General features: G+C 46.9%; 1 protein-coding gene across 1 annotated transcript; it reads right to left on the bottom strand.

Moving 5' to 3' along the window:
• Nucleotides 1–3040: 3040 nt before the first annotated feature.
• LOC129084567 (keratin, type II cytoskeletal 73) lies at nucleotides 3041–12606 on the bottom strand. The gene is made up of 9 exons (XM_054590764.1): nucleotides 12160–12606; nucleotides 10435–10649; nucleotides 9578–9638; nucleotides 8775–8870; nucleotides 7870–8034; nucleotides 5599–5724; nucleotides 5020–5240; nucleotides 4024–4058; nucleotides 3041–3291 (listed from the first exon to the last, which is right to left on the bottom strand). The coding sequence occupies exons 1-9, from the start codon at nucleotides 12604–12606 to the stop codon at nucleotides 3041–3043; spliced, it is 1617 nt and encodes a 538-aa protein (XP_054446739.1).
• Between the last annotated feature and the right edge of the window lie 4111 nt (nucleotides 12607–16717).

Here is a 16717-nt window from a genome sequence, read left to right as displayed (position 1 = left end):
CCAGCTCCCAATCCCCCTCCCCTCTGACAGCTGTCAGTCTAGTCTATGTATCTATGCTTCTGTTTCTACTTTGTTCGTTAAATTATTTTGTTGATTAAATCCACATGTAAGTGAGATTATGTGGTGTCTTTCTCTGACTGGCTTATTTTATGCAGCATAATAATTTATAGGTCCATCCATTCTGTCTCAAAAGGTAAGATTTTCTTTTTTTTTTTTTTTTTTTTTTTTGCAGGAGGACAGTATTCTATTGTGTAAATATACCACAGCTTTTTTTATCCACTCATCTACTGATGGGCACTTGGACTGTTTCCAGCTGTTGGCTGTTGTAAATAGCATTGCTAGGAACATGGGGGTGCATATATTCTTTTGAATTAGTGTTTCAGGTTTCTTCGGATATATCCCCAGAAGTGGGATATATGGGTCGAAAGGCAAGGAACTATTATTATTAACCCCTTTTTACAGATGAAGAAAGTGAGGTTTATGAAGCAGAAGTATCTTGCCTAAATTATGCAGTAAGTGGCAGAGGCAGATTCAAACTTGGGTCCATCTGACACCCAAGGTGTTAGCTACTCCCACAAGCTCGACAGCACAAAATCTGAGCTCCTCAGCAGGCTTGAAAGGGCCCTTCTGACGCGGCTGCTTCCTGCCTCCGCAGCTCCTGGTGCCACTGCACCCTCCCTTTCCCCCTGCTGACCCTCCTCACCTTCCACCTCTCACCCCAGCAATTGTGAGCTATTGTCACTATGCTAGTGCTTCTGGCTATTAAAAAAAGTAAATTTTATCCTCTGTAAACTCAGCACATGTTGTCTCCCCTGTCCACCTTCTTGAACACTCCCCTCTGCCAAAGATCCCCACTCTCTTCTGTGCCTCTTATGGATCTTCTTTTGTGGCCAATATCTCACTATGTGGCAGTTACATTTCTTATAGTTCTGTCTCCATTAAGAGCATGGTCCAAGCTTATATATCACTGTATCCCCAGCACTCACACATGCTAGGTACATGATAGATGATGGTAGATTTCTGTTTTATTTTGTTTTGTTTTGTTTATTCATTGTTTTATTTTTTTCAGTTCCTCATATAAGTGAGATTATAATTGTATTTCTCTTTGTCTTATTTCATTCAGTATAATATCATCGAGGTCCATCCATGTTGTTGCAATGGCAAGATTTTATTTTATTTTTTTGTGGTTGAATATTTCATTGTATGTGGGAATACATATATGCATGTATATACCATATCTTCTTTATCAGTTCTTCTATTGATAAACATCTAGGTTATTTTTATATCTTGGCTATTACTAATATTGCTGCAATGAACAAAGGGGTGCATGTATCTTTTTGTATTAGTGTTTTTGTTTTCTTTGGATAAATACCCAGAGTATAATTGATGGATCATATGGCAGCCCTATTTTAAATTTTTGAGGAATCTCATACTGTTTTCCATGGTGGCTGCACCAATTTACAATCCCACCAATAGTGTTCAAGAGTTCCCTTTTCTGAAGTCAAGTTTTTGAATGAAAAATATGGAGGACAAGATTCTGTTTCCACTAATCTTTATCAAGCACAAACTCTGTACCAGGCATTGCATAAGACATTCTCATGTTGTCTCACTTTATCCTAACAACAATCTGGAGTATTGTTCTGCCTATTTTAGAGCTAAAGAAATGAGGCTCCAAAGAGTTGCAAGCTGTGTTCATGACCCCCAGTTACTTGCAGAGTCTGAGTCTGAATTCAAAGCTATTGACTTCAAGTCTAGGACTCCTCCTGGACACACTGTGATCCTGTTCAGATACCCCTAGGAGCCCCAGCATGAATGTGTGCCAGCCTCTCACTTGCTCTTTGTAGCCTGTTATGTCCTGAGAGCATCATCATGGCCTGGGGACCTATGAGAAATCTCTGAGCATTTTGGAAGCTGAGTGGTGGATACAACAGAGGTGGCCCCATGTTTAAATACAACTCAGACAAATACACATTCACACCCATATTTAACCCAATTAAACTTCACCGAGGACAAAAAGAACATTGGTCATTACGTTAAAGAGAATATATCTTTGGCTTTTTTGGACAACGGCCATAACTTGAGACTCAGGCTTCTGGAATTAGCCTTCTGCTAACTCTTGACCAGTTTGAAATTTTGCCTCAAGTATTGGTTTCCTATCCCATCTGAATATCTGAATGTTCTTAAAGATTGCCCATTCACTGGAGTGTTGGCCTGAGAAAAGCATGACTTAAAAGGTGCATCTGCAGATGATGAGGAATAGAAATTAATCCTGAGTATCTCAACACTCAGTGGAGGTGCAGGTTGGGCCCGGCAGTTGTGCAAGCATCTTTTTCACTCAGATCTAAAGGTTCTTTGGGACTCTGTGGAATACACTGTACCTCAGATGCCCCAGGTTCCACGTCACTGACCCCCATATATAGAAGAGACGTGGCCTGAGATAAGGATTCCCTTGAGAGAAGCATCCTGTTGCTGCATGAGTTTTATAAGTTTATTGGTGAGATGTGGGAAGCAGGGAGGTGAGGTCTGAACAAGGACAAGAACCCACATATTGACAGCACGAATCCCTTCACTGATCAGACAGCATACAGGTGTACTCCCAGCATTAAAATCTGCAGGGACAATGCAAGGTACAACCTATAACCAGGTGTCTCCCCTGAGCTGGTGTTGTTCTCACAGGAGACAGTTCTTACAGGTCTCTCAGTAGGCCTATAATCTTATGTACCCACAGAGCACATGGCCAGATAACTCCCTAAACCAGAGCATGGAAGGGGCAGCAGGAGGACTGGGGTTACTCTTGAGAAAAAAGACCTTCCTCTACAAGGATTGGGATTCAGGAAGGGGAGGCTGAGCTAAGAGGTCTCCTGGTACAGAGGCAGAAGGATAGTCTTTCTTAATGGTTCTACATTAAGAAAAAATTAAGGCAGGGAAATGGGAAAGAGGAGATGATAGTGGCAAAGAAAAGCAAGAGGAAATATGACAGGAATTTCCTGGAGAAGGGAGTCCAGAAGAAGCCGGGACAAGGCACCCGCTGTCTTTGTCTTTATCTTGTGGTTTTCCTGGTGGGCGAGCTCAGAGCTGAGGTCTTCCCCGGGGAGTCCTTGAATTCACTTGTACTCCCCAGCCTGGTTTTGGCTTCCCCGCGAGGGCTGCAGTTTCCGCTGCCAGTGACACAGCCTCCAGAGAGCACGCCATAGCCAACAGAGCTGGGCCGGTAGCCATAGGTGCCTGCACCGCTGAACCCAAAGCCGGCCCCTGCACCCGCGGTCCCGGCCGTGGAGCTGCTGATGACCGCTGAGGAGGATGGAGGGAGAAATAAGTGTGTATCCCAGGACAGGGGAGGTCCTAAGTCCCCTCCAGACTTCCAGTCCCAGCTAATTTAAATGTCTCCTCCTTAAGCAAACACTTCACAGCAGCCATGGAGTTTAGTGACACCCACTCAATTCCTGAGCAGCTCAAGCACCAGGAGAAGCAGCCCAGATCCCACAGGATCTCCAAATGAGGCAGCTTCTCCTCCTTTGAACAAACAGGAGTAGCAAGGGCTTTCCCTGAAGAAAATGTGATGCCCAACTTTTAAAGTTAAATGATGCATTTAACTTTAGAATACAGTATTAATTTTTTTTTTCAAGGAATTTCCCCATTGGTTGATTTAGGGGAGTTTTTTGCTGGCTTCTTCTTGAAGGAGACCGAGCTGAACCCTGTAGGGCCAGCATTAAAACTGATTGTGCACAGCATGTCTCTGCCTGGTCTCCATTCTCAATGAGTAGATGTGATTCTTCCTGCTCACGGCTCCCAGGCTTCTACATGTGTAAAAGCTGAGTTTCATCTCAGCATGGGGGAGCTTTTGAGGGGACTGGGCCAATGTGAAAGTTTAGAATGTGATGGCGAGCTGACTCCACAGGAGAAGAAGAGCCAGATCTCAGCAAGGGAGGTGATTATGACAATGGAGCTGTTTCATGGGGGTCCCACTTACTTTGTATTTGTTAATGGACTAAAAATATTTCCCAAGAGGCGTGAAGTACTCACAAATGCTCACAGAGTTGGTGTATTCTCCAGACATCCTGCATGGAGAGAAAAGCACAGGTGAATCGCCATCATGTGGAATCCAAGCTACCCTCACCACAGCCTGACATCCTCGGCCAGACTAGCTCGTGCCCAGGCATAAACTGCACTTGCGTGCCTCTAAGCACCTCCCTCTCCATCCTCAGTCTACTTTCCTGACTTCAGAGACATATGAACTTGCAACCTTGAAGACCCCAGTAGCAACACCACCTCAAGGGTCCCTCCTGCCAAATTTCTCTCTAGCCCACTTTTTCATTCCTGAGAAGCTATTGCCTGAATAAGTACATGCGGAAATGTGAGCATCAGGAGTTGCCACCAATGGACTCTATGATTTCAGGACCAGTAGCTTGTCTTCTATGGCTCTTGTGTGTTAAATGGTGCTAAGTTAAAACAGGGTTTTATTCAATGTCAGTGCCTCATGTACCACCCTCCCATGTGTTGCTATGACCATCTATAACTCATACTACTATTTTTCATTAACTCTGTTTTTTATAACAAAAATGCACTTCTCTTAAAAGGAAGTTTTATATCACCAGGATAAATAGACAACCAGAACCTACTACTACCACACACACACACACACACACACACACACACAGTAGCAGTAAAAATAAATATAATAACAATTAAAAAATTTCTTTGGCAAGATGTCGTTGTCTGCCTAGAGACTGAACCTGGATCTATTGTTTTTATTAATAGGGATATTTGCAAGTACCAGGGCAGTGTTAAAGACATAGTAGCACCACACCAAGACTCTCTCCAGTCTGAAAACTAGAAGGAGAACTGTAAAGGAAATTTGTTTCATCTGATCGGATGCTGTTTAAGGCTATGTTTGTGGGTAACGTGAAAATCACCTCCAGCCTCTCCAGCAGCCTGCTCCCCAAGACTCTAGGAAACTGAGTCAGGGGATTCCAAGAGTTCTGCCAGCTCTAACATTCTAAGACCCCTCCTATCACCCACCTGCACTCCTCGCCTTCCAGCAGCTTGCGGTAGGTAGCGATCTCAATGTCCAAGGCCAGCTTTGTGCTCATCAGCTCTTGGTACTCCCTTAGCATCCGGGCCAGCTCCTCCTTGGCCTGGTGCAGGGCGGCCTCCAGCTCGTCCAGCTTGGCCCGGGCATCCTTCAGGGCACAGTCGCCCCGCTGCTCTGCATCGGCGATGGCCGTCTCCAGGTTGGAGCACTGAGGGCCAGGAGGTAACATCCCCCTGAGTTACAAGGCACCCTGTACCTCACTTTATACCCCCTCATCCATGTGCTCACAGTGGTTGGACAGAGCAAAGCTGCAGCCATGGCAATGGAGTCCTGTCACTGGGACTGGGAGGGATGCTATCCTCAGCCCCTTGGCTTTTTTAAAAGACCCTTCCAATTGTTCCCAGACTTCAGATGGGGGCTAAGTGTGTGGGATGAAAGCAGGGGCTCCATTTGAGGAGGGGGTTCTGAGATAGAGAACCAAGAGAAGGAGAAAATGGGGGAGTATGTGTGATGGGCACTTTATCCCTCCCTTGGAAGTGAGTCGGGAACCCCTAAAGCCCTTTCACCTGCTTCTTCACACTTTCAATCTCCGAGCGCAGCCTTTGGGTGAGCCGGGTCAGCTCTGAGATCTCGTTCTTGGTGTGTTTAAGGTCATCTCCATGCCGACCAGCTGCCAGCTGGAGCTCCTGGAACTAGAGGGAGATGGGTCAAAGCAGGAACCTTGACTCACAGCCTGGCAGACTGTGTCTTTGTGTGGGGAGAGTGGCAGAGGTACGTAGGGGTCCCCAACTTCACCAGGTCTAACAGTAGCCTCCCACTCAACCATTGGATTGATTGATTGGTTTGTTTGTTTGTTTTCCTTAAGTGCAGTTGTTCTCACTGATGATTAGATTTGGCCATAGGACTATTGAAAGTCCCATACCCTCCACACTGCAACTTTATAACACACAACTCCAATTACAGCACTCCTTTGCCTCTAGCCCTTCAAAGTCAAGGTCAAATTCAAACTCCTGGTGTGGCATCAAGGTGCTTTGAAATCTGGCATCCACGAGCCTTTCCAACTCACTCCTCACAGCCCCTGCCCATCACTTCCAAGTTCCCTCAATGTCCCACATGTTCTCAAGTCTCTGAGTCTTTGTTCTCTCTCGGGCTCCAACTCAGTTAGTACAAAATCACTTCCTGCAGGATGTTTTCCCTGATCCCCTGGTTGGGTGCTCTTCTGCCCCATAGCCCCTGCCATACCAGTCCATAGGTCTTACCACACTGTACTGTGATCACAAGTTTTTAAGTCTTTATCATCAGACTCAGAATGACTGAAGGGCCGGGACCTTTTATTTTTAAATTTCTGAATTCCTAGTATCTAGTGCAGTGCCTGTCTGGTACACAAAAGAGGTGCGATTGATGAATAAATGATCCAAAAAGGGGGCTGATCATCTGTATTTTCTGTGACTTCCTTCCCTTCACAGTTCAGCTGGACCCCAGGTTACCAGCAGTCTTGCTGGGCATGGAAGGACATTCAGTGCATGTGTAGTGGGGATAGATTTGGCTACACACCAATACGATTAGTCAGGAATTTTTGGTCACCTACTAGTTAAGATTATTCTTGCCTTTGATGTCATACATTGGATAATTAACAGAAAGTATTCCATTTCTACTCCAGAATTTGATTTAAGGGGCACACAAAAACATATGGCATTCAGACCTCTGGTGGCTGTGCTCTGCCTGTTTCTGTCCCTGAGTGCTTGGCATCGCTAGTTGTCTCGTATCTGGCCCTGGCATTGCCCTAGATTCAGGATTCCTCTTAAAGGGAGGGGTCTTCTCTCTGTGCTCCCATTTTTTATCTCAGGGGGATAATCTTGAGACAAAAAACACTAGGGCAGGACAGGCAGCCTTCTCTTGCTTCCCTGCAAGGCTGTGTGAGCACAGTGGCCCTTCCCACACCCTGACTGGGGCAGAGGACATTCTAACTCTCCCCGTTCTGACACCAAGCAGTCTCCTGACTGTTAAGTCACACTGCCATCCCAGACCCTGGTTTGCATCAGTAACGCAAAGGGATTTGGGGACTGGGGACTTGAATTGAAATCTTTATCTAAAGAAGCTCAGGCCTTTGTTGTCTCCTAGGCTTTCAAAGCCTCCCTTCCTCCCAGCTCTGCAGGCCAAATTTTTCTGTCCCTAAGATAGCAAGGAAGAAGGGAGGGAGGTGGAGTGGGGAGGTGGACAAGATAAGATCTCAAGAGTGTGGATTTCCCTTGAGAAGGAGCCTGATAAACAGCAAGGAACAATTAGGAAGCTGCTATCTAGATCTGAGAAACCATATTATCTAAAAAATTATCTCCCCACCCACAACTCATTAGAGAAGTTAAGATCTAAAGGACTCAAACACCCCCTTTATTCTTGGAGTTGGACTTGAATGAAAAGGTAAGAGTGACCTAATCTCAGAGCACACTGAAGAGACCCCTTAATTTATTATAATTAACAAGAGAGCTGAGATGCTAACTTCCCATGTTTTCCTCCTTCCCAGACTCAGTTCACAACTCTGCTTCCAGAAGTTGTTCCTAATCTGCCCCATTTGATCCTAGTTTCCTAACCTCTGTCTCCCCTGCATTCATGACACTGTGCCACATTCATTTGCATTTAGCAGTGTGTGTTGTCCCATGGCTTCCCATAGTCTATGTGGATCCTAAGGACAGAGCTTTGTCTTCTCACCCCCTTAGGGCTTCCCCCAGTGCCATGGAGAGTGCCATGACCCAGCCACTGTGTGGGCCATTGTGGGTCATGGGCCTGGGCCTGGGCCAGAAGCCTTGGAACACGTGACTCTGGGAAGGTGTGCAGCTCACCTTGCTCTGGTACAGGGCCTCGGCCTCAGCCTTGCTCTTCAGGGCGATCTCCTCGTACTGCGCGCGGACCTCAGCAATGATGCTGTCCAGGTCCAGGTCACGGTTGTTGTCCATGGACAGGATGACAGATGTGTCACTGATGTGGGACTGGATCTGAGCGATCTCCTTCAAGGGAAACAAGGAAGCATGAAATGTCTTTTGTGAGCAGAAGAAGGTGTTAAGGTAATGGCCCTGTCCCAGCAGAGGAGCCCCCAACCCATATACCCATCTACCCATCTACCTAGAACAGGGGAAGCTGCATTTTCCAAAGGTTATAAAAATGGAGGCCACCAGCCCAGAGGTTCCAACACGACACTAAAAGCTGCTGAGTGCATTCGAAGCAGCCCAAGCAAGAAATAGCCCACATGTCTGTCCTCTGAGACTGGTCAGAAGTAGAGAAGTTAGATGGGAAACAGCCTGGACACCACACAAGAGACACTAAGGACATTAGAGCCCATAGTTGCTTGGCCAACAGGCTGAGGCTTGAAGCAATAGAAAGGGTTTGAGGACTCCCCATTTCTATCCCTGGAGATTTCTGACAAAGACCTGAGGAAGTTTCCCAAGTGGCAGGGAGAAGAAAGGCAAAAATGAGAATGTGCTCCGCTGAAGGTCAGTGGGAACCCTTTAAGACCCACGGCTTCCTGGAGGATGTGGCAGCAGGACACTGGAGGTCAGGCTGGGACTGATGGCACACATCATTTGGAGGAATGGGGATAGATGTCACTTGTGTCTTTGATCTACACAGCTCCCAGCATCCAAATACTGGAGATCTCCTCAGCTCTTAAATTTAGTGATGAGTAAGTAACTGCTCATTCACGTCTGCCCTTCCAGAAGACAGAATTGGGGTGGGGGTGAGGTAGCCTTACCCCCTCATACAGACATTTGAAGAACTTGATCTCTCCATCCAGGGCATCCACCTTGGCCTGCAGCTCCACCTTGCTCATGTAGGCCGCATCCACGTCCTAAGGGAATCCAGAGACCCCCGACATTGTCTTTCTTCAAGCCCAGACAGCATTTTCCTGGGAACAGGCACCCAACTCTGTGACCAGCTTCCTCAGGGAATGGAGTCAAGACCCAGGGGGCAGGCACCTGACTTCCACCCATGACTCACTGTGAGGCCTTGAACAAGTCCTTGGTGCCTCTGGAACTCCTTCTGCCCCATACAACAATGGGATGGTTTTACTGCCTCTATTTCTCAAATAGAAGGTATGGAAGGGAGCCCTATCCCCACCCTACACTCCCCACAGTCCACCATTCAGTAGTCAGAGCCAAGGGCAGCCATGGTGATTTGCCAGAGACAGGAAGGGATCTATCATCTGAGACTGGCCAAGAAGTAGAGAAGGTGGAGGGGAAACAAGAAGGTAAACCTGGAGCCCTTCTCAAAGCATGTCCTGTTCCTAAAGCCAAAGGGGGCATGACCTGGAGATAGACTGTCCAGGTTCAGGCTCCTGCTCATTTACACAAAACATAGGGACTAACAAAGTGATGTGTCCTCAATAAACATCAAGGTGTCCCAACATGTCCCAAGGAACAAATCCTTCCACCTGCCCTGACACTTCAGCTCCAGACCCTTGTAGGGAGCACAGACCTCAGTCTCTTCTCTGATGTCACCCTCCGCCCTCTATACTCCACTCCCCGGGTGACCAAAGGAGATGCACCCCCTTCTCACCTTCTTAAGCACCACAAATTCATTCTCAGCAGTTGTGCGCTTGTTTATTTCTTCCTCATACCTGAAGAGAAAGCCCCACAGTGAGCAGGGGAGCAGGGGTGTATGTGTGTCTGTGTGTGTGTGTGTGTGTGGTTTAATAGGTATTATTCTACATCTTTACAGATCTGTCCAACTCACTAAAACTATTTGTTCAACATCATGGGCGGGGTTTGCAGCAAACCTCCCAGGCCAGGTGACTGGATGGTTTGGGGTTTGGATTTCCTTTGCCGCCTGGAGAATGAGTAGGTTCTTCCTCCTCTCACGCAGTTTCCAAATCACAGGAACATACTGCTGTCCCTTTTAGCAGTATGGTTCTTGTGTCACCCAGCTGTCTGACACCCCTAGACATAACTCCACCTCATCCCCAAGCACAAGTCCCAAGGAAGCCAGAACTGTCCCCTGGGGAAGGGAGAAGCATGGCCAGGACCAGAGAAAATAAGAAAGGAAGCTCAACAGAAATTCCACCTCCCGGCCATGCTGGGAAGTTTCCTTGGAACTCAGAGGCAAGCAGTGAACTCAGGTGCCAAGAGCCTGTGGGGTATGCACACTTGAGCCCTTGTGAGTGGGGAGAGGAGAGAACATGCCCAAGAGGAGGTCACCCATCAGGACAGTCCTGCTGTTTTCTAAGAGGCTGGCTGTACCTCTGTGCAGTTTACCTAGCTACCCAGAGAAGGCCCTCATCTTCCCTGGGCAGAGGAGCTCTGATGGGTCACTCCCACCTAGCTCAGTGCTCCTGAGACCAGGGGCAAATGTCCCAGTGCCAGCTGGGAAAGCCCAGACCAGGAGGTGATCAACCTGGGTGCAGGATCCCCACTCACCTCTTCTTGTAGTCCTCCACCACGTCCCGCATGTTCCTCAGCTCCGAGTCCAGCCTCACCTTGTCCCCGGACAGCGTCTCCAGCTGCTTCCGCAGGGTGCTGATGTAGCCCTCGTACACAGGCTCCAGGTTGTTCTTGCAGTTGTTCAGGTCCAGCTGCTGCAGCAGCTCCCACTTGGTCTCCAGCACCTGGTTCTGCTGCTCCAGGAACCGCACCTGGAACCCAGATCAACAGGGACTATATCAAGGAGAGAGGCTGTGGGTTTTCCTTTCCTGGATGAGAGCTGTGTTCTCTTATGCTGCATTAGCCTAAAGGGTAAGCCTCAACCCTTAGAAAAGTCACTCATGCCCCTCCCCACCCAGACCCCTTGTCTGACTGAGGGTTTTCTTTCTGGTAGCAGCCCCTAAGATCATCACTCTCTAGTCAAGATCTGTCCCCTCTGCACCTGTCTAAATCTGCATGGACCAGTTTTGGTGGTCAGCCCGAGCCAGCTCTCTAGGGCAAGTCCTTAGACATCTAAACTGGCCTATACTGGCTTTCATGCTCCTGGGTGGCTCTGCTTGGCCCCAGTGGCCTGGCCTGTGCTCTGTCTACTCTCTGTCTCCTCAGTCATGGTCTTTCCCAGCCTAGCCAGAGGTCAGTGCTCAGCTGACCTTGGGTCTCAGCCCCTCCTCTGTTCATGTCCAACTCTCTATGATGTCAGAGCATTTCCCAGCATTCTCGTGGCAGCCTACAAATATTGTACCATCCCCTTGCAGAAGACCCTATGGTGGTTCCACATCACCTACAGAGCCAAGTCCAAATTCTTTTTTATGCTCCTCACAATGTGCCCGGCTCCTCTTCCACTATTCACCTAGCACCCACAAAAACCCAAGGTGCCCCTGCTCTCCAGGGGACATGCTGCTTCATGCTGCATGTGACGGCTCCCTCTCCCTAAGTGGCCTTCCCCCACCTCTGTCTGGCAAACTCCTGCTCAGGTTTGACCACTTTACTTTTTTTGTCACCTTTGGTCAGCTTCCTCTACTCCCCAAAATTCAGGAAGCCTACTTCCCAAGATGCTCCTGCCCCTTTGTTCCTCGGTGGTTCTCAAACTGGAGTGTGCCTTAGCATCACCCTTGTGGTGTGTTAGAAATACATGTTCTCAGGCCCCACTCCCAGAGTTTGTGGTTCAGTAGGCATGAGGTGGGGCCTGGGAATGTGCATTTCCAATGAGTGACCGGGTGATACTGATGTTGCCAGTTCAAGGACCATTTTGGGGAACTCCTACTCCAGTGTAACACTGATCGCCATGTGCCTCGCCTTAAAGTTTGGATGTATTACAGGCTATGAGTCTGTTTTCTGACCAGAATCTGAGCTGGTCTGAGTCCCGTAAGAGGAGGAGCGAAGCCTTATTATATTCTACACAGCCGAGGCTGCCATGGGCCTCTCTGTGGCCTGGTTTCTGAGTCTCACACGCCATCACTGTCTTACTTCTCAGCTCATGTCACTTTCTCTGCCTCCAGGAGACCTTCCCAGACTGAGTTGTCTAGCTCCTCCCACTCCTCTGGCCACCCTGATCTCTCAGCACTGATCTCCAGGGTTTGTCCAGTTCTTCCCTGCCCTGTCCTCAGCTATGTCTGCATCCTGGGAGGGTATTCTGCCTTTGCCTCAGACAGGGAGCCCCCAAAGGCAGTGAAGGTGGAAGAAGGAAGGGGCTCCACACTCAGCTTTCTCCAGAAGTCTCACCTTGTCGATGAAGGAGGCGAACTTGTTATTGAGGGTCTTGATCTGCTCCCGCTCTTGGGCGCGCACTTTCTGGATCTCAGGGTCAAGCTCCACATTGAGGGGGGCCAGGAGGCTCTTGTTGATGGTGACCTGAGGGATGCCCCCTGGAGGGCACACAGATGGACATACGGGCCCCAGGGCCACACTGCCAAACATGCTGCCAGCAAATCCGCTGGGCCGGCTTCGGCCAAACCCATAGCTGCCTATCCGCCCACTGCCACTGGTCATGTTGAAGGAGATGCTCCGGGTGCCCCCCAGGCTGTAGAGGCTCCGACTGCCAAAGCCCCCACTCAACCCTTTGCCTCCTGCCTGGTAGGAGGATGAGCTGCCCCCCGAGAGCACAGCTGAGCAGCCGCTAAAACCCCCCTTGGTGGCACCTCCCGACTTGTAGGTGAATTGGCGGCTCATGCTGGAAAGGCCAGAGATCTGGAATAAAAAGTTAATCCTTAGCTGAGAAGCAACTCACCAGTCTGTGAACTTCATCTCTCCCTTTATAGGGTTCAAGAGGCAGCCACTGCTCTAATTTGTGGGCTTAGTTTGCCTGGGAGCAAGAAATAATTTTCTCCCTGCAAACTCAGAGATACCAGGTAAATAACTTGAAACGCCCCAAAGTGATAGGCTTGCAAGCCTTGCTCGTGTAATTTGAGTCTTATCTAATTAACATGGGGTATTTAGCCTGGCCAAATTATGCCTAGAAAGATCTTGGCCAGGAGGTTTGTCAGACTCAATCGCCCTTCCCCAGGGAGTGATAAGGGGAGTGGGTGGATTGCGGGGGTACAGAGAGGAGACCTTTAATTGACAGTGTCATCTGTGAGAGATCTCACGACTATACCAGCATCAGATGGGCTACTTCTGGGACCCCTTTTATGTGGTTAGGAACAGACCACAGTCTAGCTTCCCAGGGTTCCTGGAGACAGTGTTTGTGGTGGCCAGGACCATGGGCGATGAGCCAGGACTAGGAATCCAACCCAGCCCTTTGGCTGCCAGCCCCTGTCGCGGCCTCTCAGGCAGCTCTCCTCTCATCTGCGCTGGCCAGCTGCTCTGCACACACTGACTTTGCTCCTGCCTCTTTCTACCATCCTTACATTTAACCTTAAAATAATGGTATTGCTACTATTCATGATGGCCCACATTGGTACAATGCTTTACAGCATTAAAAAAGCGCCTAGCACATTTAATCCACTTGACCTGGGGAGGAGCTGTGATGATCTACATTTGACAAATGGGAAGACCAAGACTAAGATAGTTGAGGCCAGTGAGCATTTCATGAGCCTTTTCTTTGTATGAATCCCAAAGGATGCTAACACCCAACGAAACCTAGGCCCTGGTCCTGAGTACTCTCTTGGCTGGTCTCTGTTCCCACATTCAGAAGGGTCTTATTGTGCAGTCCTTACTTCTCTGTTCAGCAAGACAGAAAGCCATTCACCTGCTCATTCATTCATCCATCCATCCACTCATTTAACAAACTTCTGTTGAGAGCTGACTTTGTCCTGGGTACCATGATAGACTCCAGGGTCATAAATTAATAAGATAAAAACCTAGTTCACAATTCTAGGGTAAGGGCAGACACTTAAATTTCATTAGACCCTTGACATTGCTAAAGTATTCACAATTCCCAGATCCCAAATATATTCACAGTACGTCATTTCCTCCATAAAAGATGCAATTATTTCACTAGCTGAAAAGCTTCAATGACAAGTTTGCCAATCCCTGTTTTCTATCTCTGCACTGAGATTATGGCCTTATTCTGTAGTATAGATCATAACACAACAACACTATACTTCTAATACTGTTGTACCAGACAATTGCCAAATTCAACCTTCCCTTCTTTTTTTATACAAAACAGCTATCATCTAGTTAAGAATAATCATTTTCTTAAATGGTCTCAATTTCACTACCAGAAATGGTACTTGGCAATTTTTACAGTCTTTTTCCATTAGACACACAGGATTTATCTCTTTGCAATTTTTTTGTAAGGCACAAGTGAAGACCAACAAACTGTGCTATGATGACGACGTTGAGTATTCTAGCCAGAATCACTCCCTAATGGACTCTTTTCAGCTCACCAGAGTTAAGGTAGAGGTGACTCAGACACCTGTCTCTGCAGAACTTCAAACTGCTGTCACAGGTCTTAAGATTGCTCACCACAGGGCTGAAAGCAAGTGTTCACACGGTGAATGCCAGCTCTGTGGTATGGTGCCTGAGTGTAAACACGCAGCTAGCCCCTCATCCCGCTTGGTCTTCACTTCCCCTCTCCCACCCCAGCCTTCTCTCCTTGTGAACCTGCCACAAGCTACCCTGGGAAACCTCTGGCCCCATCTCAATCCAGCTACTCCTGTCTGGCAACCACTTCTCAGCTCTAATTCAGAACCTCTACCTGTGTTCCAGGTGTGTGCCAGTCTTCCCCGACAGCCAGAAATTTTCTTGAGGACAAGACCCATTCTCCCTCTAGTCCCCTTTACCTACGGCCCACAGCCATGGGGCAGCAGATTCTCAGGAAGTCTTGGAGGGTGCAAAAAGACTCTTAGGGGCCCCTTGAAATCATTGCCCCTGAGGACAGGCTTCTTAGCAACTGTCTTTAAAACTTTCTTCAGTGACTTTTTCAATAGCGGGCCCTTACATTTTGCGTCTTGCCACTGCTCTCCACAGGGGAAACTCGACATCAGCTGAACCCTTATTCACCTTCACCCAATTACTAAGTCAGCCCACTTCCCACAAAGGGGCAGTGCTGCCATGGGCCTTCATCCAGGCCTTTAGGGCAGGTGTCTCATCCGGATTTGGCGAAAGAGGAAATTAACCCCCATCATCCCAGGTGCAATAAAATCCTGTTGTAAACCAATATTAAGTATTTCTCATTCTGATAGATGGAGCAGTAGCACTTTATCTTATACTGCTCTAGCAAGGGAAATGGTATTAACACCATTCTTCCACTTACTGCAACTAAAAACCTGAATATTATATATGAGACAAATGTAAGAAGATTCTGAAAGGCGGAGGACACCAGCTAGGGACCTCAGGAGCCAGGGAACAACAAGGTAGGGAGCTCCCTGGTTTTCTATTTGTTTCATATATTCCAGACTTGGAGCAGAAGAAAGCAGCAACTGGGAAGGGCACAGGTGTTTAAAAGCCCTAACAAAAGCCTTATCTGTCAGCCAAACCTGGAGGAACAGGGCAGCCCAGCAAGACAGAAACTTCATGGACAGTGATGACTCTACTCCAGTCGACATTACAGAAAACACTGCAGCCCCACCCCACCCACTAAAGCAGAGCAGGAATCCTAGAGTTTGTGTTCAGCTGTGTTTCAAAACATTCTTAGATGAAGGAAAACTAACGGAATCTGTTGCCAGCAGGATTGCCTTATGAAAATGGCTAAAGGGGGTTTTCTGAAAGGAAAGGAAATGATTAAAGAAGGAACTTCAGAATACCAAGAAGAAGGAAAGAACATGGTAACAAAAAATAAGGGTAAATGCAATAGACTTTCCTTCTTCCTCTTGAATTTTCTAAGTTATGTCTGATCATTGAAGCAAAAATTATGACACTGTCTGATGTGATTCTAAATATATTTAGAAGAAACATTGAAGAAATTATATTATACATGACAGTGGGTAAAGGAATGTGAGAATTAATTATTTCTTCACTTCACTTGAACTGGTAAAAGGAAGAGAGGAACAGACTTCCACTTACTGCAACTAAAAACCTGGATATTATATATGAGACAAATATAAGCAAAATATGTGAATATAAAATATGTGAAGCAAAAAGGGAGAGAACTAATAGAAGAAATAGACAAAGCTACAGTAAAGTTAGAGTCTTCAATATCTCTCTTTCAATAACGAATAGAACAATTACAGAGAAAATCATCAAGGATATAAAAGAACTCATTAACACTATCAAGCAACAGTGTCCAATTGACAGTTTTAGGATCTTAAAGCCAACAAAAGCAGGATCAGTATTCTTTTCAAGTTCCCACAAAACATGTGCCAAGATAGGCTATATCTGGGGCCATAAAACAAATCTCAACAAATTGAAAATAATTTAAATCATGTAAAGTATATTCTCTGACCACAAGGAATCAAACTGGAAATCACTGGATCAAACAAGAAGTCTCAAGAGAAAGTTTTTAAAACACTTCATTTTCAAAGAAGTTCACCTTCAGAGGTACTAGATGTTTAGACTTCAACATATCTTTTTTTGGAGGATACAATTTAGCCCATGACAGACATCAAACATACAAGCAACAAAGGAAAAAGAAATAAATGGACCCCAACTAATTTTGACAAAAGTTCAAAAGTAATTCAGTAGAGGAAAAATAGCCTTTTCAACAAACGGTCTTGGAAGGATTGCATATCCATAAGCCAAAATCAAAGAAACAAACAAAACCTCAAGCTAAGTGTCACACTTTATACAAAAAAGTAACTTAAAATGGATCACAGAATTAAACCTAACAGGGAAAAAAACAAACAAACTAAAAACCTTTTGGAAATAAACGTTAAGATCCAGAACCAGGTCAGGCATTTTC

The sequence above is a fragment of the Pteronotus mesoamericanus genome, unplaced genomic scaffold, assembly GCF_021234165.1.
Source record: "Pteronotus mesoamericanus isolate MK-2021 breed Mesoamerican mustached bat unplaced genomic scaffold, CSHL_Meso_final scaffold_21, whole genome shotgun sequence".
In the NCBI taxonomy this organism is placed as follows: domain Eukaryota; kingdom Metazoa; phylum Chordata; class Mammalia; order Chiroptera; family Mormoopidae; genus Pteronotus; species Pteronotus mesoamericanus.
This window is presented reverse-complemented; position numbering and strand designations above follow the sequence as displayed.

Coding starts and splice junctions, on each gene's coding strand:
- LOC129084567 (XM_054590764.1), bottom strand. CDS start 12,606: ATGAGCCGCCAATTCACCTACAAGTCGGGAGGTGCCACCAAGGGGGGT. Junction 10,650..12,159: donor TCGCCTCCTTCATCGACAAG/GTGAGACTTCTG, acceptor TCTGGGTTCCAG/GTGCGGTTCCTGGAGCAGCA. Junction 9,639..10,434: donor GTGGAGGACTACAAGAAGAG/GTGAGTGGGGAT, acceptor CTTTCTCTTCAG/GTATGAGGAAGAAATAAACA.